This window comes from Botrytis cinerea, chromosome 9 (assembly GCF_000143535.2).
Source record: "Botrytis cinerea B05.10 chromosome 9, complete sequence".
Lineage (NCBI taxonomy): Eukaryota > Fungi > Ascomycota > Leotiomycetes > Helotiales > Sclerotiniaceae > Botrytis > Botrytis cinerea.
In genome coordinates this window covers 2,028,432-2,047,347 of record NC_037318.1, presented here as the reverse complement: position 1 = coordinate 2,047,347, position 18,916 = coordinate 2,028,432, and the positions used below count along the sequence as shown (strand labels likewise).

At 42.5% G+C, this 18,916-nt stretch overlaps 7 protein-coding genes across 8 annotated transcripts; 3 read left to right on the top strand and 4 right to left on the bottom strand.

Moving 5' to 3' along the window:
* Window positions 1-11: 11 nt before the first annotated feature.
* BCIN_09g05830 (hypothetical protein) lies at window positions 12-1,667 on the bottom strand. Its single transcript, XM_024695257.1, has 8 exons — window positions 1,136-1,667; window positions 911-1,071; window positions 643-859; window positions 515-557; window positions 388-423; window positions 261-306; window positions 128-172; window positions 12-66 (listed from the first exon to the last, which is right to left on the bottom strand). Exons 1-7 carry the CDS (start codon window positions 1,462-1,464, stop codon window positions 162-164), a joined length of 843 nt encoding a protein of 280 aa, XP_024551051.1. The 5' UTR covers window positions 1,465-1,667; the 3' UTR covers window positions 12-66; window positions 128-161.
* Window positions 1,668-2,554: 887 nt separating this feature from the next.
* Bcatp12 lies at window positions 2,555-4,014 on the bottom strand. Its single transcript, XM_001551726.2, has 2 exons — window positions 3,605-4,014; window positions 2,555-3,538 (listed from the first exon to the last, which is right to left on the bottom strand). Exons 1-2 carry the CDS (start codon window positions 3,936-3,938, stop codon window positions 2,745-2,747), a joined length of 1,128 nt encoding a protein of 375 aa, XP_001551776.2. The 5' UTR covers window positions 3,939-4,014; the 3' UTR covers window positions 2,555-2,744.
* A 4,699-nt stretch (window positions 4,015-8,713) lies between these two features.
* BCIN_09g05810 (hypothetical protein) lies at window positions 8,714-10,218 on the top strand. Of its 2 annotated transcripts, XM_024695256.1 has the most exons (5): window positions 8,714-9,234; window positions 9,454-9,661; window positions 9,709-10,016; window positions 10,072-10,096; window positions 10,174-10,218. In XM_024695256.1, the coding sequence occupies exons 1-4, from the start codon at window positions 8,882-8,884 to the stop codon at window positions 10,088-10,090; spliced, it is 888 nt and encodes a 295-aa protein (XP_024551049.1). In that variant the 5' UTR covers window positions 8,714-8,881; the 3' UTR covers window positions 10,091-10,096; window positions 10,174-10,218. The 2 variants fall into 2 exon arrangements, with proteins under 2 accessions (XP_024551049.1, XP_024551050.1); XM_024695255.1 differs by having other exon boundaries at window positions 9,709-10,096.
* Window positions 10,219-10,404: 186 nt separating this feature from the next.
* Window positions 10,405-11,502, bottom strand: Bcbna6. The gene is made up of 2 exons (XM_024695254.1): window positions 10,575-11,502; window positions 10,405-10,521 (listed from the first exon to the last, which is right to left on the bottom strand). Exons 1-2 carry the CDS (start codon window positions 11,383-11,385, stop codon window positions 10,445-10,447), a joined length of 888 nt encoding a protein of 295 aa, XP_024551048.1. The 5' UTR covers window positions 11,386-11,502; the 3' UTR covers window positions 10,405-10,444.
* A 109-nt stretch (window positions 11,503-11,611) lies between these two features.
* Window positions 11,612-13,723, top strand: BCIN_09g05790 (hypothetical protein). Its single transcript, XM_024695253.1, has 4 exons — window positions 11,612-12,299; window positions 12,346-12,663; window positions 12,716-12,814; window positions 12,864-13,723. Exons 1-4 carry the CDS (start codon window positions 12,030-12,032, stop codon window positions 13,614-13,616), a joined length of 1,440 nt encoding a protein of 479 aa, XP_024551047.1. The 5' UTR covers window positions 11,612-12,029; the 3' UTR covers window positions 13,617-13,723.
* An 88-nt stretch (window positions 13,724-13,811) lies between these two features.
* Window positions 13,812-15,047, top strand: BCIN_09g05780 (hypothetical protein). Its single transcript, XM_024695252.1, has 4 exons — window positions 13,812-14,287; window positions 14,345-14,467; window positions 14,526-14,629; window positions 14,700-15,047. Exons 1-4 carry the CDS (start codon window positions 14,138-14,140, stop codon window positions 14,758-14,760), a joined length of 438 nt encoding a protein of 145 aa, XP_024551046.1. The 5' UTR covers window positions 13,812-14,137; the 3' UTR covers window positions 14,761-15,047.
* A 1,039-nt stretch (window positions 15,048-16,086) lies between these two features.
* Window positions 16,087-17,273, bottom strand: BCIN_09g05770 (hypothetical protein). The gene has a single exon (XM_001551731.2). The coding sequence runs from the start codon at window positions 16,985-16,987 to the stop codon at window positions 16,364-16,366; it is 624 nt and encodes a 207-aa protein (XP_001551781.1). The 5' UTR covers window positions 16,988-17,273; the 3' UTR covers window positions 16,087-16,363.
* Window positions 17,274-18,916: the final 1,643 nt, after the last annotated feature.

The window sequence follows — 18,916 nt, the reverse complement described above, 5'->3', positions numbered from 1 at the left end:
TGTGAACATAATGTGAGAGCGGAGAATTGGTTTAATTTGAGCCTGTAGCAGCTCGCGGAAGTCGGTCTAGAGTATATTCTTAGCTTTCCATTGTCTAGGTGGATTTAGGATATTAATACGCACTTACCAAACAAGTCCAGATATTGCGCCCTTCGGCAGCTTTACAAAGAGCCTGAGTTTCATCACGTTAGCTTGATTTCTCGAAAGGGTAACTTTGATTGTCCGTCTAAATCGGGGTAGTCGAGGAGAATTGTACTTACCCGAAGGCAAAGGAGCGGCGAAAAACACGACAGCAGATGGAACAAGCTAAATCGGAGGTCAGCGTTGCTCCGTGTATTCTGTCCATTGTCTTATCGAAGTAGAGCCACTGGGGGGTATCGTACTAACCAGAAGGCACGACAACACGGAGGCAGCAGCGGCAGTCTAAACTCCCTGTATAAGTGGTTAACTTTCAACTTTCTAGGCCTGTTGATTGCTCAAACGCGTCGGGGTAATTTGAGGGTACTAAACTGACCCAAGGAAAACATAGCGGAGCAGGGTGGCACCAGAGATCTAAACTTTTCAGATCGGAAGTTAGCGTTGCTCTATACACCTAGTCCATTGTTCAAATCAATTAGGGGTATTGAGGTGTAAAGTACTTACTCTAAGAAAGCGGGGTACCGAAGAAGACGACGCCATCCTAAACGCGCTTTATCGAGAGTTAGTTCTGAGCGCTGTATACCCGCTGATTTTCCAGGTAGAGGCGAGAGTTTGATACGTACTTGGCGAGGGATGGAACGGCTCATATACTGCTTGGTATACTCCCCGTTGGGGTCGTCTTCGTCGTCGTCCTCGTCTTCCCGACGATGTTCCTTAACACCTGTACTTGTTAGTACCATTGTTCCATAGTATACCGAACATTCGCACATACCCGGCTCGTCGTCAGGGCCGGCTCCCGCATCCTCTTCCTCTGCCTCTTCGTCTCCTCCTTCCGCTTCTACATTCTCCCCCTTTCCCATTTCTCTCCATTTTCCAAATCTCAAGCCCATCTTCATGCCGATGGCGGCACCAATAGCACGAGCATCCGGCTTACTATATAAAGAACGACATTAGTTCTCAGATCGAAGCTAACCAATCAAAGCGGGTCCTAACTTACTCCTTCATGACCGCATTGGCCGCGGCGATCAACATTCTCTCTTTCTCCTTCGGATTCGCATTCTTCCATGCTGAGGTGGTCTTTACCTTTTTCTTGGCACGGAAACGATCTTGGGTGGCGTTGTTTGTAGCCTTTCCGATGTCATCGGGAACTCCCCGAGCCTCGCGGTAGCGGGCCCGCGCAGAGGAGCTATTGGCAGCAGTGGTGGTGGCGATGGCGCTGGAGGTGGAGGTAGGGAAGGTGGTGTTGCTGCTGGCGGCGGCGGCGGCAAGGCGAGCAGAACTCTTTTTGCCCTTGGCAGAGGCTTTCACAACCTTCTTTGGTGGCATGATGGCTTTGTTGATGAGGGTGTCTTTCTTTTATAGTAGAGTACTCGTTCGATGCTACTGATTGCAGAAAATATTTCTGCTGTTGATCCTCTTGACAAAGAGAAAAGAAGCGAACAGAACGCACAAAGTTTTGACGAGATATAATTTACCTATATTTGAGCCAGCAAGGCTGCATTTACGTCTATCTAAAGAGCCACCATTCCTGAACGTAGAAAGATAGTTGATTGTGGAGGCTCCAAATCAAGAAGTGAATACTTGAGAACGGATTTTCAACAATTCGCAATTTTCGGTTTTCATCTATCGTGCAATGAAAAAAGAAAAACGTTTGGCTACATCTACGATCATATATTTCTACCTATCCTAACCTTCAAATTTCGAGGTACCTGAGCTCTACTACCTCGAATTTGAAACTAATAAGATGGAGGAGCTACATTCTAAGGGTACAAAGATAGTCCGAAGTTCAAACCTCGACGGCAGACTGCTGTTATGTTATGCACATGTGTCATATATATCTCGAGTCTATTCGCAAATGATGTGTGGGCTATCCACTGGCTGGCGTGTCGATTACAAGGACGAAAGCTGCGGCGCTCCAGTATTTCATTCAAACGACATTAAAGGATGAGAAGCGCTTCACTGTGGACATGTATAACAACAACAAGGAATTATTCTTTTACCTGTTACTACAATACTCTCGGGGGTATCGAGGTCGCTCAATAAACACAAGAAGGCTGCAAAAACGGAACAAGGAAGTGGGAGAGAAATCCGAGGAAGGGGCCTACAGACTCCAACGTACAGCGATATTGAATACGCAGTTAGTAGGGCGCCAAAGACACTATAAGAGGAAATCAAGCTTTGCGACTGATGGCTGCTAGAGTTAGAGTGGTACTGGAAGTATTTTATCTATAATGGGTATGTGGTAGTCTGGTGGTAGCATTTTGAGGGGAAGATGCAGTTGTAATCAGCTAGCGGTGGAATAGAACAATAAAGAAGGTTGGAGTATAAGATGGCATGGTTCAATATTTAGATGAGCACAGAAGCAAGAAAGTGTGGCAACGGATTACGAAGATACATCTATTCAAAGTTTGTGCTATGGACATGGATGCTTTATTGACAGGAGCTGAGTTTATGAGCGTCAAAGGCGCCATGAGAGAATGTACATGTTTTCTTTTGGTCTATCAGACAATATAAGTATGAGATTGAGACTTCCAACCTTTAACTACTCTTAAGTTCATCATTAACATAGTGTATGCATTCTCTGAAGATGTCATAATACACATAGCCTAATTTCTTTCCCCAGATACAAGTAATACTACACTTCCCAATTGCCTTCTGATGTCTTCCCTCTCAACATCATGTGTATCTTCAACAGCTCCCCACATCCCGGTTTGCCAATCTACCTCTAAACTTGCAGCTTTGGCTGCCTCCTCTACACCAAATTTCTTCTCGGCAGCTTCATCCCGCAAATGTGCTAACTCAGTACTCCATTCAACCACCAATCGTGCAGCTCCAAGTAAACTCTTTCCAGCTAGTACGCCTCTCTCCAATCCTGCAAGCTCGAAGGGAGGTAATCCAGACACCCATCCTCTTATTATATCTTTAGTCATTTGAGGTTGACTCTTAGGTACGATACTATCCGCATCTAAAACTGGTATAAGTTCTACCCCGGGCCATACCTTCTCGGACAAGAATTGAATGATAGGCTCCGCAGACTTCCTCTGAATGCTTCGCAGACTTTCTACTCTGTCAACGTGTGTTTCATATCCTGGTGGATCTTCAGGTGCTTCAGGTGCCCAGCACAAGAGTGAATCAGTATCGAGATATCGCATTACGGTTGTGACAATATGATTCCTAATTGTATCCCTGCCCTCATTTTCTTCATCTATGATATCAAGAGCGCGGTTCACGAGTGAGGTCATTGGTATAAGGTGAGTTTTCAAAGCTTGCTGTGCAGATACAAGGAGATCCCATTCAAGAGCGATGGCAGATGCCAAGTGTGGTTTATGATGTGGTACTGTGAGGATATCTTTGGAAGGTCTTCGAAGAGCTCGTTTGTCAAGGAAAATCTGTAAACCCTCTGCGTTCTCAACACTGATTAGCGGATTTGTTGTTTAATATAAAATAAGGAATTGATAGATGTTACCTTCCGTATCCTGTACATTAACATCCTTCCAGAACCTCTTGAGTTTCGCAGTTCCACCGCCTTTCCCATCAGCTACAGCTCTCATATCTTGACCCTTTTTGAGTAGCTCTGCTTGCTTCCTCTTCCTTGCGACCCGAATATCGACATGCTCGGCACTGGGAGTTGGCGCGGCTGGTGGCGGGCCAGATGCTGTGAATGCTGCAGGTGCAACTGTTGCGGGCGAAGGTTGTGTTGTGTGGATACATCGTTGGCTCAATGGAGCTAAACTTTGACCACGAGAGATTCGTAGGCCTTTCAAGCCATTCACCACCGGTAGTTGACTAATGCGCTTCATTTTTACAAAGTGTTTATAGAGAGTGAGGATTGCTCAGAAAATAAGTCAACATTGAGGTTGATGCGGTTATGCGGCCGCTTGCTGCATTTTTGCCGCGTCACGTGCCAATATCAGTATCTTCCACTCATGACATCTCGGCACCAAGATCAATTGTTACCTCAATCGAGATTCACACGATACACATCCCCTCGGAGTACCATAAGTAGATCAAGCTGTCTAACTGACAAAACTAGAAGCGTGCTGATCGAGATTATAATGACACTTGCGAGTTTTTTAACTCTACTGTTTCCACAAATTGGGTGGTGGTTATCATTCACCCTTTTCTCAGACTTGAGTAGTTTCGAGTCCATCTATGGGGCAACCGATGCCAAGTTTCATGGATTCATCGCTGTAAGACTGGTAGAACTGGCTTGATGGGTGATCTATTTCAGATACTCTTTGCCAGAAGCAAGTGCTGTCTCATCAATATGGCTTCGTACCTACGACAACTTCTCGCCATTGATTTCGATGCTCTCAATCTCACAATGACCTACATCCTGCAATCTTTTATCATTTTCAATCACTTGTCTACATACGTAATGATGTTGACAGTAAGCTATCAAAGTCTAATTCCGACTATGATGGGAAATAGAACTTAAATCCTCGACTATTGAACTTTAAAGTTCATTTTCTCGTGTCTTCCGGTATCGAAGGCTTTTGTTGCAAGTCTGTTCCAGTGTGCAGGGGTAAGCCCATTTTCCTGTTTACCACTGATCAAATCCAGCTTGCTTCCAGATTCTGTTAATGGTTGCGAGCCGTATGCTACCTGGAGATTAAGAAAATATTACACAACCTCTTGGGCCAAAATCCCAAATCAAATAAGTTCTAGCTATATTCCACGAATATTATGGCAACTCTCCCTCTGCAATTCCATGCTGAAATAAATATAGCAGATGTACTTTAAGGTTCGGTCATGTTAAAACTATAATTTCCGTTAGGTGAATTAAATACTTTGAAGAAACTCTGCCTTGGCCATGAGTTATCAAATCCTGTCGATTACCCCAATACATCTTTTCACTCCCTGATTTTCCGATAATTAGGTACTTGGAGTCCATAGACCAATAACAATGGTTTCATTATTTTGATGAAGTATGTTACTCCACGGTATTTCACACTTTCTTATTCCAATTATCTGCTACTCCAAACCAATCCAACGGACATGGGGAAACTCTTACTGCTGTTGAACTGTAGCCCTCACCCATATAAGTCCTATAATTAATAATTCTTTGATGCTTTCAAACTCCTCCCATCAAGTACAATATCTACGTGTAAACTAAGTGAATAACTTCAATTTAATGGCTACTGTATTATGACCCTAAGCGAATGCGAAAGAGACTAGCTCTTTAGACAGAATAAAATTTGACATTTAAGAACCTACCATTGTAGGTGCTCCGCGATCCGTATCCTTCTCATACAAGCACTAAGCAATTTACACCAGTCTAAATTTAGAAAAGTATTCATGATTCATCTGAATTTGAACTCGATCTGCGGGCGTGAAACTACTGGAATGTGTATTTTAACCAAGCATCGAACGAATAATATCTGATAATACAGTGAGTGTATACTTGTGATGATGCCCTCAACGCTCAGTTTTCCATCCAGCATGTTTCAATATCCCCGGCTTCAAGGCCGACAAGAAAACAATTTCGATTTTTGAATTTCTCCAAAACATTAAATGACTCTTGAAAATCAGGTAGACCATGCACTGAATCCGCTGAAAATTATTCATTTTGAAGATTCAGATGTCTCTCGATATTCACATCTTGAAACCGTCAAAACTATGCTCAACTGTTCGACACTCTGCGATCACCACATCCTTCCTATCTGCGTTTGAATTTTTGTGAACCGTCAAGTTATATTATTGTGACGGTTTTACCTTAGCACTTTCATACCGTCTAAGATGATTAATGCAAACCGGCTCATCAACCGTGTTCATGCAGTCGCATGAAATGGATTTTTCTGAGAGCCTCTGCCACTGTATTGATGTCTTTGTCAAAATAAACTTCAGATCCAGAGAGGATTGAGATGAGCCTGCTGCGGCTGAGACAGAAGCTTCATTGCAATTCACAGTTTCTGATTCAATATTTGATATTCAACATTCAGTCCGCGCGAATAATCTGGTATATACCTAAGACTCTCACTAGAGAAGCACACTACTAGTTAGGTACTAATAATGGCCACTGGCACTGAATTACTCTCAGAAATCATGATGCGAAGCCGAATTTTAGGCCTTGATCAAAAACATAGGAATCTCAATGGGGCTGGAATTGCTCTGTTGAGATTCAAATGAATGGATGGACAGGTGCTCGGAATGTTCATCACCTGTAGAATTGTTCTCTTGATTTCTTGGAGAACAATTTGTATCATTTTATGAGCTTGTCACTCTTTTGGTGTCTTGCGTACTGTGATTATATGGGATGTTGGATCCCTTGAATTTGATGACTTTATTATGTGCGGTGATATCTGGTTCCTCCAGGCTTAATGAGATGATCGGTGTTCCCAATCAAATTCCCCAGCCCTCTTGTCTACAAGGGGACCTACCTACAAATATGATTTGTTATTAGGAACTGTGCCTAATTCCCTTGACAATCATCATATTCCAAACGTCTTTGAGTTAGTTATGTGTGAACTAGGCCCATGACATAACGGTTGAGGTTATGCATTTTATCATGGAGATTATAGAGTGTTAAGTCATGGTGAGTTTAGTGTAGAAGTAATAACAATGGAACTATTGGATAAAGAATAAAATTTGATTTTGGGTTACATGATGAAATTGCGGTATATAAATACTTTTTGAATTTTGAGTTCTTTGGATGAATCTCAGAACACTTCGAGACACAGAACCAATTTTGGGATACGAATGATAGTTCGATACAGTGTTCACATGTTCGTGTTATTGATTGGATTTCCTCGAATTTGCGGAACCAAGAGTCGAGCAGAAGCAGAATGAGCTACCAAAATCCGGACCATGACAGCTTCTACAGTGTGATTTAGGGGGGGTATTAATCTACTTGTACCTCCCTCAGCTGATCCAAAATTCCAATATGATTTAATACATTACCTCGCCTCCCAAGATTTGCAGGTCCAGATGTCTGCTGGACACCTTGTTTGGATTCACATCTACTGAAAATCGTCAGAAAAATGAACTCGAGGAGATGGGCCGTATAATTGTTTTATAAATTATGTCAAAGATTTGCTTGCACGCGAGTAATGAATGCATTTTAGCATTAAAGCTCACTACTTTTCAGGAGCAAAACCCGTGTACGGGCTGAGGTACGAAGCCTATGATTACTTTAACAGTGAAATGAATACTTGACGTCTAGTTCTACTTTGCTGCCACTATGTAATTCCTGAAGCCGAGGTATGAAGTTCTTCGATAGACGTGGAGCGGGGAGCGTGAATTTTTGTGGAAACCCCACCTCAAAGCCCCACGACAATCACACAATTGTATATATATTCTAGATTCAAGAACGAGAACAACAAACACAACAAACTGTGACCATTCAAGCCTACTTGAAAACACTCTCGGTCGTCTAGTTGGTTTATGACGTCAGACTGTAAATGTATATTGTAATCTGGATGTCGCGCGTTCGACTCGCGCCTGAGAGACTCATCTTTTTGATTTTTTTTGCATCGATGCCGATCGATTTAAAACGTTCGCACGAATTTTGTGCTTTTGAATAGTTAGAATTTTGAAAAGAGCGGGGAGGCCCGCTAGGACCGCCGAATATCAAACAAAGCAAACACCAGCCTGGTTTGCACAATTGGTTGGGCGCGGGTTTTTTAAGCAGCCAGGAGGGAGAGCTACTCACTCTGTTTGTCTATAACTCTCTAGGCGGACTGAACCAAAATAAAAATTTGTCGACATTGTACGATTCCAATTCCTCCCTCCTTGAACATACATAGTTTTTGAGTTTTAATGAATAGGTCAACGAAAAATAAATTACAAAAAAAAATGGACAAAAAATATTTTCTATTGAAGGGAATTGAGCCCAACGGGGGGGTCGAACCCCCAACCTTGTGATTTCAGAAGAACTCATAGATATTGAATCATAAGAGTCACACGCTCTACCGATTGAGCTAGCCGGGCAGGCTTTAATCTTGTTGATGGAGGGGCGCTGGTACTTTGAATATTTAAAGCGTTGACAATTGTCCCAGGGAAAGCTTTGCAAAAAGAATTTAATTTTTTTTATGATTAGCGAGGATTTGGTTTTAGCTGGTGGAGGTTCTTTGTGGGACATATCTCGATAAATTTCCGAAGAACAAAAGACTTTTGTGGAGAAGTACCTTTGTACCCATAACAACCGAATGAGTGTAGAGAGTACAGAGTCAGCCGCAAGGAAAAAGACTTGATGAGTGTCACGTGTAGCCGAGAATGAAGGGGGAAAGATTTAAATAAAAAAAATAAAAAAAATTAAAAGATCAAAAAATTGACAAAAAGATGTAGCAAACGCCCGATGAGAGGCTCGAACTCTCAACCTTGGGCTTTCATATGACAGAATATGTCTTAAAAGGCCCACGCGCTAACCAATTGTGCCAACCGGGCTGGTGTTTGCTTTGTTTGATGACAGTACAGCTTTTTTTAAAACTATAATGGGCATTGTGGCAGGCGAAAGGATTTTCAAGCCGGACTATCTTCTACGCAAACACTTGGCCCGCTTATGTCAGCCCCCACCAAGCACTCACAACATTGCCTCGGACAAGTTGGAACTTGGTGAATTGATATTGTTGAATTTGAATAAATGTAAAATTTCAGGCCGACGTTGTAAGTGCAGCATCAACTCTGGGACTTTTTGGCCAGGTGTACGACGCTAGCTGTCTATCTAACTACACTGAAATACTTTGTTCATACGAGGAAGGCACGATAAAGTACACTCCTGCATCAATTTATATTTACCCCTCAAATGGAATCCGAGGACCTCAACCAAGCATATCTCTCCTTCACCTATATTCAAGATCGTATCCAACCACTGCCACCTATACCAGATACGACACAAGTACGTCAACGGGAAGTTAATCATTTGAGAGTTCAATCTGAAATGGATTCTTCAACTCCACGAAGCGGTTGGTCTGTCCATGGACTTCAAAGTGCATGGGGAAACATCGGGGCTAGTAGTGATCCAAGTGATTCTCCAACGAGTGTTGAATGGCGAGAGAGTTCTACTCCTGCTGCTAGAATACAAGATTCGACGACTCAGAGATGGACTTCTACAGTGGATGATCGAACCTTTATGGGGGATTGGAACTTTGCTACTCAGTATGTTATCAGTGTTTCACGAGATATGTTTAGAATTTGTTATGTTTTACTCCGAATTACTCAGTTACATTATTAGCTACCAAGTAACATCTAATTGATCTAATCCCTTGGAAAATTTTCATATGGCTTTACTCTCTTAAAATTCTAGGAATTTAGGCTCTATTTTCAAATGAGTGTATGAAAAGGTCGTAAAAATGCGTAAATGCTAATTATTAGCAGAGGTGACCAAACCGAAACCAATACCAACACATCTTCATACCCTCATCCAGATTTATCACTACCCCATCCAAACCTAAATCTCGATTTCCGTATGTCGGTTTCCCTGAACCCTCGTATTTCGGTTGGCCAAACACCATTTGGACATCGAAATTGGATATCATTCACAGGGGGTGTGTGGTCTGGATCATGGGGGTCAGGAATCGTATTAGTACATCGGCCCTTTTCCCTCTGACTTTCTATACTAATGTTCCACAGCCCGGAGGCCAAGATAGCCAACTGATAATACCCGACGGATCAGCCCGGCTCGAAACTAATTATTTACTCCAAACTCATGATGATCCTCCAGCACATATTGCCATCAAAACGCATGGTTGGAGAACGGGTACTCCTGAAGTATTAGCTCGGCTAGCGGACCCTGCATTAGCTGATCAAGTTGACCCGAATAGTTATAGATTTAGGCTGTTTATTGAGATGGAGACAGGTGATGAAAGATATTGTTCAAAGGTCAATTGTGGAATGTGGGTGGGTAGTGGAATGAGAAAGGGGGCAGAGGTAATCTATGAGTAAGTGGTCATTATTCAAACTTGGCCCTCGATGCAACTGACAATGTTGATGTAGTGCATATCGAGTATTATAAGACTAGGTCCGCAACCCTCTCAATCTCGTGAAAAGCAACGCCTTTCAAAGACAAGGAAAGTGTGCTATGCTAACCTGTAAAAGGTCGCAGAGCTCATAGAAGAGGAAGTAGTGGTTGGTGAAAACACAGGCCTGGGAGTTCTACTTCTTCCATTGACTTCGAGCGGATCATTATGAGGCATACAGGCTAGTTTCAGCGCTGTCATTCTGTCCATCTTAGTACTCTAGCTGAAATTGTTGGTATTTCTGCTTGTGTACCTGACCGACTGATCATGATTAAAACTTGTGAATGAGACAACAACATGTTGTGCATCCTGCAAAGTAGTTTATTTTATGTTCCTCCTTATGCTATTCACTAATGATCAATTTTCAAAGAGAAATCGACATGAGGTACGCCTTGATGTATCGCACTCGTGGAGATGATATCTATATCTGTATGTATGAATTAGAAATGATCAGCGAGAGGGGAAATGTGTTAAGCCTACCATTATTGATATAAGTCTCCACATTCTCAGACGTAAGCCCTCCACTACACTCCAGTAAAAACTCCCTCTTCCCAGCCCACCTTTGCCTCAAGCTCTTCGCAGCAACCTTCAATCCATCTCCCGAAAAGTTATCCAACATGATGATGTCAGCACCGGCTTCAATAGCTTCATCAGCACCCTCCTCGCTATCAACCTCCACCTCTATCTTTAATGCGAACCCACCAGCCGCCTTCGCAGCCTTAACGGCATCAGTAATACTACCTCTAGCCCAAATGTGATTATCCTTTAACATAGTCATACTAGACAAATCATGTCTATGCCCATCAACCCCTCCAACAATCATTCCATATTTCTCCACCAACCTGAAGCCTGGAGTAGTTTTCCTCGTTCCAGCAAGAATTCCCTTGTACCCCGCCTTCCTAACCAAAACCTCCATGTCCCTCGATTTCGTGGCAATCCCAGAACAACGACTCAATGTATTAAGTGCAACTCTCTCTCCTAGTAAAAGTTTTCGTACTGGTCCAGTAACAGTAGCTACGGCTACTTTTCCGGATGCGCCAGGATCGACTAATGTTCCTTCCTTCGTATGCCATTTCACCGAACATCCAGCTTGTGCGAATACCTCGTCGAAAAATGGCACACCTGCTAGTATTCCTCGCGATTTTCCATACAGAGTTGCAGTCCGTTCGCTATCACCAACGACAAATCCGCCGTAATCAAAGGAGGGGGTATCTTCTGCAAACCAGGCTGTGATTTGAGATTTCCAGTGGACAGGAAGGAGATCGGCGGGGTTTCCATGTTCGAGAGCCATGGTTTTCGAGGGTTTAGAATACTATTTAGAGAGCTTGGGAAAGAAATCGTACAGAATTGGGGCAAATAATTTTGCTGCTTCAGAAGTTGTGGTCATAGACTGAATGTTTGAAGGCTCGGAGGGGTCGGTCCACCGGTATCCGCGGTAGGCTTTGGAACTAGGGGGCGCTTGGGCCTAGATTCTCCATACCCCTCAGGAAAGATAAATCTTGGGTTTGTAAGTTCTCGGAACAACATTGCTTTGGCTCATTTCCATCTTGTAAAACATTTCCTATCATATTCTCTGTCCCATCTTTTATTCTTATCTCTATTCATATTGTAATTGTCTTTGTAACCCATTAATATAATATGCTTCATGCCAAGCTCTGGTGCCTGGGTAAGGCAGATTTCCATACGAAAGACAACTTGACCGAGGGCTGTGTTTCTGCATTCCTACTTCGAAGATCTATAGGACATGAGAGCTGCACAATCCATTCGACATCTTGTTTACTTTCAGGGTTGGCAACTATATGAAAATCAACTCTTGGTCGAGTGATAATCACGCCGAAAAGACAACCAGAAGATCAACATAAGAAAGAGACCTCCTCTCTAGGTCCTCTATATTCTGTCTTCTCGATCACGTCAGTGGATTGATTGGATCTAAAGATGGCTTATAGCGAGAATGTTTGTCAAATATGTGCTGTATCATTCAATCTAGCAAGGTGCCGCACAAAATATGAACCACCAGAGGCTGCCTGGGGCGTTTCGACTAGTATGTATTATGCCAGAGGAACGACCACCTGCTATGATTTGTCAGAAGAAAGCGGCTGCGAGAAAAAAGCCAGATATGGACCATTAACTGAGCATATTGCTGGTCCAAATTGCGTTTTCGGTGGGGGCTACAGCGGACATCGTATTTCAGTGGCACAAATGAAGGTGAGTGTAAATTTCTCGGACAATCCCCCATTACTCACGGTTGTAGGATATGAGGCTATCTCGCTACATCATTAAGAAACCAGAAAATATTTCTGAAGAGGAAGATGCACCAGATTATGAAAAGTGCAGTGATTACTTTATCACTGATCAGTCAATCACCACCCAAGATCATTGGCAGCCGGGTGACTTACCCCGTTACCGTTACGGTGTCAATACGTTCTTGGCTATGAATTATGAAGTGGTAAATGAACATGGATTTCCTCGTGGCGTCCCAGTTCACGATTCATGCTGGAAAATCTTCGAACGTGTTTCAAAACTTCGACTGGGGAGGGTTGACCTCCAAGGATTCATGGCCCTTTGGCATGTAAGTGGCATCGATTATAGTACTTTACAATGTTGACTTATTACTTCTCTAGAGGTCTGCATGTTCAAATTGCGGTTTCCAGAGTATTAAACAGGAATCAATAATAAATGAGTGTAAACAGCAGTGGTGGAATCATATTCCTGGCTCGGAAGTGCGTTTTCACTCCCCAAAATATGTTGATAAATATTAATATTTGCTAGTATCTTGCGGCCAATCCTCATGATATCCCGGGATTTTCTCTTATAGTATTAGATGCATATAAACACCAGAATCCTTATGATAAGGATATGGGGGCTGTTTGGCGCAGGAGACAATTCAAAGGAGATTCATTGCAGCCATATGTGAACTCAACAGATCTTTTCGAAAAACTTCCAATCGAACTTAAGCAAATAATTTTATGCGAACTTGGATCTAAGGATATCGCAAACCTCCGCCTGGTAAGTCGCGCATTTCGTCAACTTCCCCAGCAGCTGTTCAGGGATCTCCTTGTGAAGGAGCTTCCGTGGTTCTGGGAGATCGATCAGATTCAACAGCGCAAAATGGAAATTTTTCGAAAAATGCTCCTCGAACGACATGGAGAAGATCTCGCAGGACTGAACGAAAGAAATGACTCTGAGTATGTACAATTTTTTAAAGATTGTATCGCTATGAAACCACCAAGTTTTGTTTGGAAGCGAGTTTATGATCAGGTCAAACGCTTACAGAAAGGGAATCTGGGAGTGAGGAATAGGGTGAGGGTCTGGGGATTAGCGGAGAGAATAGTGGAACGCATTGGCCGTTTGAGAGGTATGGAAAGTGCTGGGAAAAGACATGATCTAAAGGGCGATGAGGATAATTTGCAGGTCGAACCTACGCAGGATGAAGTTGATAGCGGCGCTGTTAATCATGGGTACGAATGTAGTGAATGTAATCATTACCAGATTGAGAGAATGGAAATATCGAGCGAACGCTAGATGTATAGGATATTCTCTATCTCATCAATTGCTTTATATTCAACATTAACTTAGCATTTCAAGTCGTTTAATAATCTTATTGAAATCTAGGAATTGCATTCATCTCACTGGCGGAATACAGGCAAAGCTATTGCAAGCCCTTGAAGAACCTTCTAGGATTTGATCCCAGATCAAGAATCTTGCATTTTTCTTCTGGGACATTGATCAAAAGTTTGATCCGGTACTTTTCCCTTGATTTTCTCTGGCGGGAACTTAAGCGCTGACAACAAGCTTTTGGGTCGCCAACCTGCCAACGCGATGCTGGGGCAATGGAAAACAGAGCTTGGGACAGGTGTCCGCCTACCTTTATCTGCAAGATTGAACAGAACGGTTATCGACATGATGGTAACCAAGCGCGAACAATTTGAACAATCCTACAAAACCCGCGATAGATACACTTAAATCATCGAAAACTCATTATTCTACCATAATTTCTGTGGCCGAACCTTCGGCCGGTAATCCGATAGTTGGAAGCACTGCCGATGTGCCCAGCGGCTATCGATGGTTGGCACTCACCACGCTTTCATTTAAGATACCAAGAAACTCATGTGTCTCTTGGATTCAATTGTGGATTCTCCTTTTTAGACGTTTATTTTCCATCATACCAAATAATTTGCAGTCGTTGTGGCTTTGTAAGTATATTGCCAAACTACTTCCCCGTACCCATTTAACTTAAGATATCTGAATAGTTTTCCAAAACTCTAACGTTCGCTATGGCATCACGATCTGATTCAAAACAACCGCCATGTCCTCACCCACCTGCATCAATGACAGTGCCACAAATTCCGTCTCCTATCCACACTGAACAACCCGTTCGTCTACACCGCTCATCTCATAATGTCTGGGGGGCACTAACTTTTTCTTTCCCAGAAATTAATCGAGGAGATGACTCTATCGCCAGCATCTGAATCTCCAGTAGGCTTAAGAGGAGGTGGACATCACAATCGTCATCATCATTCTCATACAAAAAGAAAGTACGTTCTTGCAATTTTCTGCTAATTGGTAAACAAGAGAACGGTTCATACTAAAGTTTTGTGATGACAGTACTGCAATTGTGGGTGGTGTGTGTTGCTGTGAGTGTTGTGAATGCTGTTGTTGCATATGACGAAAAGGATGAAAAGGGTAGTACGGTTATGAGAATTTCGCGATAAATTCCACTTTTTAAATAAAAGCATGGAACTTTGGGGACGGAAATATCTTATAAGTTAGCGGAATGAATTTAAATATTCCACTTGGAAGATCAGCATGCTAAAATTGAGCAAGATGCAGGCGTGATTTAAAGTGAGGTTTAGATGTCAAAGTCTGAGTGCCTCCACATATTTTGAAGGACGAAGAGAATGTTAGTCGAGCCACTTGCCATACCTTAAGTACTGAAGTAATAAGAAAGCTTCAATAGCTTGAAATGTCAAAAATTGCAAAATGATCATTGTAAAAACTACATCGCAGCTTTCAGAAGGGGCTACTAGATCCAAGTTCACGTGATTTTACCAAAATACTCTCCCCACCGCGCCTCAAACCTCACACGAGAAACAATCTTCAGCGCGACAAGTGGATTCAACGCAACAGACTTACTGCTTTGAAAGTTATAAAATAGCGTGCTTGCAAGACGTGTTTGAGTAAGTATGCCTCCAGACTTCCGTCTTTGGAGTAACTTCAGTCCACTCGAATTTGGGGCATGGCGAGGCTTTCTCTCTGGCGATGAAGGTGAGGTTGAGTTCAAAGAAAGCAATTCATATCTGTATACATGATATCTGGATAATCTTATTGGACGCTAGAACTTGATGGAATTCTTACAGGGCCAATTATTGTATTGCAACCTGCAATTAAAATTAGAGATCGTGGTTGACAAAGGCTGTGAATTAGAACAAACATATCACGTGGATTAGTTTCTACTTGGTTCAGTAACCATTATGCCACGTCTGACTTGTTTTTTGGTAAAAAATATTCTTCATTTGTTAATTAAAGCCAGGGTATCAATGGCTCAGAGCGGGCTGGGCGTAAGAATTCAATTATTCAATCATAGTCATGTAGTTTTCGTGAGATGACTCCTTTCATCCATCTAGTTCATGGAGAAGGAGGCAGCAAGGAGGCCAAGGAACATTGAAATTGGTGATTAAATCTTGCATGCTTTCATATTCCAAAGAAATCACGGCAAAACTGTCATAGTATGCGGTTTTTGACAACAGGCTTTGTTAAATAGCTGCGTCAATATCTCTTTTTTTTAAGAATCCCTCCAAGCCTGCTAGTCGCAGGATCAAGCGAGAGCTCACAATATAATGCTTGAATTTTTAAAAATCTATCACAAATCCTATAATTCTTTGATTCAGTGTCTCACAGTGCACGGCGAACTTCAATTTCGTAAGTGAATTGTGGGGAAACGTCATATGTGAGAGAGTTTTTATTAATTTTTTTGGTGTAATTGCAGAGAATTTGAGACCATTCTGCAAGCTACATTTTATTATGTGACCTGAAAGCCAATCAAGCAAAGAAAGGAAATAAAAAGATGAACCGTGCCAACATTCCTGCCACGCGCTTGCAACCTGTAACCCCTCAAAAGTACCCCGGAATTCATCTTTGTAAGAAACTTTCCCAGGATTGTCCCTAAACTGTCTGCAATCTTAGCCGTCGCCGTCCCTTCCTCCCGAAAAATATACCCGAACCTTTTCGAACAAGGCCGAGTTACTAGAGTTCATCCGCAGATATGAAATCTATTCCTCTGGGGTTTTGGCCTCTTTTGGTTCTTTGGGTTCGTTCAAGAACTCCTTCTTATAGACGCCCGATAACCTACGACCGAACTCAGAGCCATCAGTTACCTTCACGTAGTCGCCTTCAAATCCATGAATCTCATAGGTTAACTTCCAGCTCTTGCGGTTCAAGCCCCAAAGGCCAGCCGCCAATTTCATCTGCGGGAAGTTGTAAGTATCGAGGAATACATTTGCATCGAGGTGAATCCATTTGAATCCATTGATGACATCATAGAATGATTTCATCGATTCAAGTCTGCTCGTAACCTTTTCACGAGCCTCCCTATGTGGGGCAGGAGTGTGGATTTCGATGGCCATGTTCTTGACATGAGGTTGGTACTGTGGCAGGACCTCGAGGAGTGTCTTCATGTCCGTATTCTTGTCGATTCGAATGCCAATATCATTAACACCAAAGACCACGATAGCAGGGTGGGAAGCAAGTGTGCTCAAATCAAAAGGCTGAGCTGCAAGAACTTTGGCAGCTTGGGCAATGTCGGATGCAACTTGTTGCTTTCTAGCAATCTCAGCAAACATAGCTGCGGATGGGCGTACATTGGCAGCGGTGCCACGAGCATTTTTGGCTCCCATTTTGATATTTGGAAAGGTTTTGGTATTGGGTAAGTGTTTGATAAAGGTGTTGAAATGTAACTGTTTTGTTGGAAGTATTATGATAAAGTGTGATGTAGGTGGATCGAATACTTTCGTTTTGAGTGTGATGAAGTCAAGTAGTAGTCAACCAGAAGAAGATGTTGTAAGTAAAAAGAGATTTTGGGAGGGGAAATCCAGTTGCTTAAGTACTAAAATTTCTTCTGTACGGTCAGAAACCAGAGCCTAGTGACCGTCTGTAGCTGTAGTGTAGTAAATTTAGCGAACCCACGCTGATGCGATTGATTGATAGTCTATAGTAGGAGGTACGGCCAGAAAATTGGATATTGGACCCCATGGGGTTCGCCTCCGGCTATATTCACTCTGTTCTACAGAATATGGATGTATCATAAATGTCGACAGGATCTGGTCATTCACTTGGCCGTAATTTAGTGGCTGTACATTCTTTGCATCTTCACACGATTACATGAGTGACGGTAATCAATTGACCTGCCTGGCTAACAGAGCATGTCAGATTGCAACAACATTGTCCAATGTTGATAGAAGATTATATGTACCCTCTCTCAATAATATCTCTATACACGTGCTTATTTAAGTATTTTGTTGGGCTCGCAACGTCACTGTCTCCCGTTCGAGTGATTTTTGCACAGGCTTCTTAGTAATTTGACCTGATATCAACTGCCTAACCCAAAGATCTTCTCAAGCCCTGAAGAGCAGTTTACTGAATGTAGAGACAAACTATAGGCTTTGATTTGTATAAAGTGATAATATCCAACAGATATTCCGGTAACATAAAAAGAATTGCGAAAATCCCGGTTCACGATCAAAGGGCGAGGAGAAGGTAATTGAGGAAGCAGCTAGAGTGGTCAGGTATAACGATAGAGGAAAATTTCCGGAGCTGATCATTGAAGAAGAATTTTCAAAGAGGAATTAAACTGCGTAGCAACATACAACAAGATTCGTGTGACAACTAACCGATGCAGAGATGTAGTAGGGTGAGATATGGGTAGACGCCGAGGGCACGCCCGCTTCCACCACCCTCACCAGCTCTTTCTACAATGAGAAGTTTCATGACCAATGCCACGATCAACACCAACAAATTCACCCTTTACGCCGAGGGATATTGATAAATGGTAGCAACTGTAAGCTTAAAATATCCAAAACCGATAGACAGGTACTAACAGAGTATCAGTTTTATATCACTCCGCCACCGAACCAATCACCGGCTTGCTAGGGTCACCATAAGTGAGCTTGTTAAAAGATGAAAGAATAGGAGGCTTCTACATCTCACACGCTCATAAACATCATTCAGGGTGTTATTATCACGACCAACAGGAAGTTGGTAGAGAATTTGGCGTGGTGGCGTATTCTGTCACTCTGGATGACTTCTTTAAGGTATGTTCTATCTACATCTATACTATCCAAGTCTCCAAATCATCTAGCTAACATTTGAAAAGCTAATTCCAGGCTTGAGAACCATTGTAGTTTCCGAAACACTCGGGCTCGCATCTTTTCGAAGCAGATACATCTACCACATTGCCTCTCATCCAAAACCGCACCTCCAAACCCACAACTAAGCACACAAAGTCATCTCGAAAATGCCAACTCTCACTCAACCACTCTCTGAAGCCCAGTCTTAATCTTTTCTTAAGAAAAAAGACAAAATGTCTTGATGATTATGCATCTTAAATAATCCTCCGTTGCTTCCCCTTTAACACTACATTGCATTCAAAATTTTAGTTTTCCCGCAGATGGAGAAATAGTAATGATCCTCAAGCGACCTATCACGTATTATCTCATTAAGCCACAATGCACCAGCATATATAACAACAATAACCCATTCATCCAACCATCCAGCCAAGACCCCCAATCACCAGCCAGAGCGATTCCCACACATCACCCCCGTGCATC

What these genes read in the sequence shown, in the direction of transcription:
- BCIN_09g05780 (XM_024695252.1), top strand. Translation starts at nt 14,138, where the DNA reads ATGTGCCCAGCGGCTATCGATGGTTGGCACTCACCACGCTTTCATTTA. An exon ending in TTTGCAGTCGTTGTGGCTTT is followed by an intron (nt 14,288 to 14,344) that starts GTAAGTATATTG and finishes ATATCTGAATAG; the next exon opens with TTTTCCAAAACTCTAACGTT. An exon ending in CATTCTCATACAAAAAGAAA is followed by an intron (nt 14,630 to 14,699) that starts GTACGTTCTTGC and finishes TTGTGATGACAG; the next exon opens with TACTGCAATTGTGGGTGGTG.
- BCIN_09g05810 (XM_024695256.1), top strand. Translation starts at nt 8,882, where the DNA reads ATGGAATCCGAGGACCTCAACCAAGCATATCTCTCCTTCACCTATATT. An exon ending in GATTGGAACTTTGCTACTCA is followed by an intron (nt 9,235 to 9,453) that starts GTATGTTATCAG and finishes AATTATTAGCAG; the next exon opens with AGGTGACCAAACCGAAACCA. An exon ending in GGGGGTCAGGAATCGTATTA is followed by an intron (nt 9,662 to 9,708) that starts GTACATCGGCCC and finishes AATGTTCCACAG; the next exon opens with CCCGGAGGCCAAGATAGCCA.
- BCIN_09g05830 (XM_024695257.1), bottom strand. Translation starts at nt 1,464, where the DNA reads ATGCCACCAAAGAAGGTTGTGAAAGCCTCTGCCAAGGGCAAAAAGAGT. An exon ending in GCCAATGCGGTCATGAAGGA is followed by an intron (nt 1,072 to 1,135) that starts GTAAGTTAGGAC and finishes TTCTTTATATAG; the next exon opens with TAAGCCGGATGCTCGTGCTA. An exon ending in CGGCCCTGACGACGAGCCGG is followed by an intron (nt 860 to 910) that starts GTATGTGCGAAT and finishes TAACAAGTACAG; the next exon opens with GTGTTAAGGAACATCGTCGG.
- BCIN_09g05790 (XM_024695253.1), top strand. Translation starts at nt 12,030, where the DNA reads ATGGCTTATAGCGAGAATGTTTGTCAAATATGTGCTGTATCATTCAAT. An exon ending in TTTCAGTGGCACAAATGAAG is followed by an intron (nt 12,300 to 12,345) that starts GTGAGTGTAAAT and finishes TCACGGTTGTAG; the next exon opens with GATATGAGGCTATCTCGCTA. An exon ending in ATCATATTCCTGGCTCGGAA is followed by an intron (nt 12,815 to 12,863) that starts GTGCGTTTTCAC and finishes AATATTTGCTAG; the next exon opens with TATCTTGCGGCCAATCCTCA.
- Bcatp12 (XM_001551726.2), bottom strand. Translation starts at nt 3,938, where the DNA reads ATGAAGCGCATTAGTCAACTACCGGTGGTGAATGGCTTGAAAGGCCTA. An exon ending in TAATGTACAGGATACGGAAG is followed by an intron (nt 3,539 to 3,604) that starts GTAACATCTATC and finishes TTGAGAACGCAG; the next exon opens with AGGGTTTACAGATTTTCCTT.
- BCIN_09g05770 (XM_001551731.2), bottom strand. Translation starts at nt 16,987, where the DNA reads ATGGGAGCCAAAAATGCTCGTGGCACCGCTGCCAATGTACGCCCATCC.
- Bcbna6 (XM_024695254.1), bottom strand. Translation starts at nt 11,385, where the DNA reads ATGGCTCTCGAACATGGAAACCCCGCCGATCTCCTTCCTGTCCACTGG. An exon ending in GGAGACTTATATCAATAATG is followed by an intron (nt 10,522 to 10,574) that starts GTAGGCTTAACA and finishes TCATACATACAG; the next exon opens with ATATAGATATCATCTCCACG.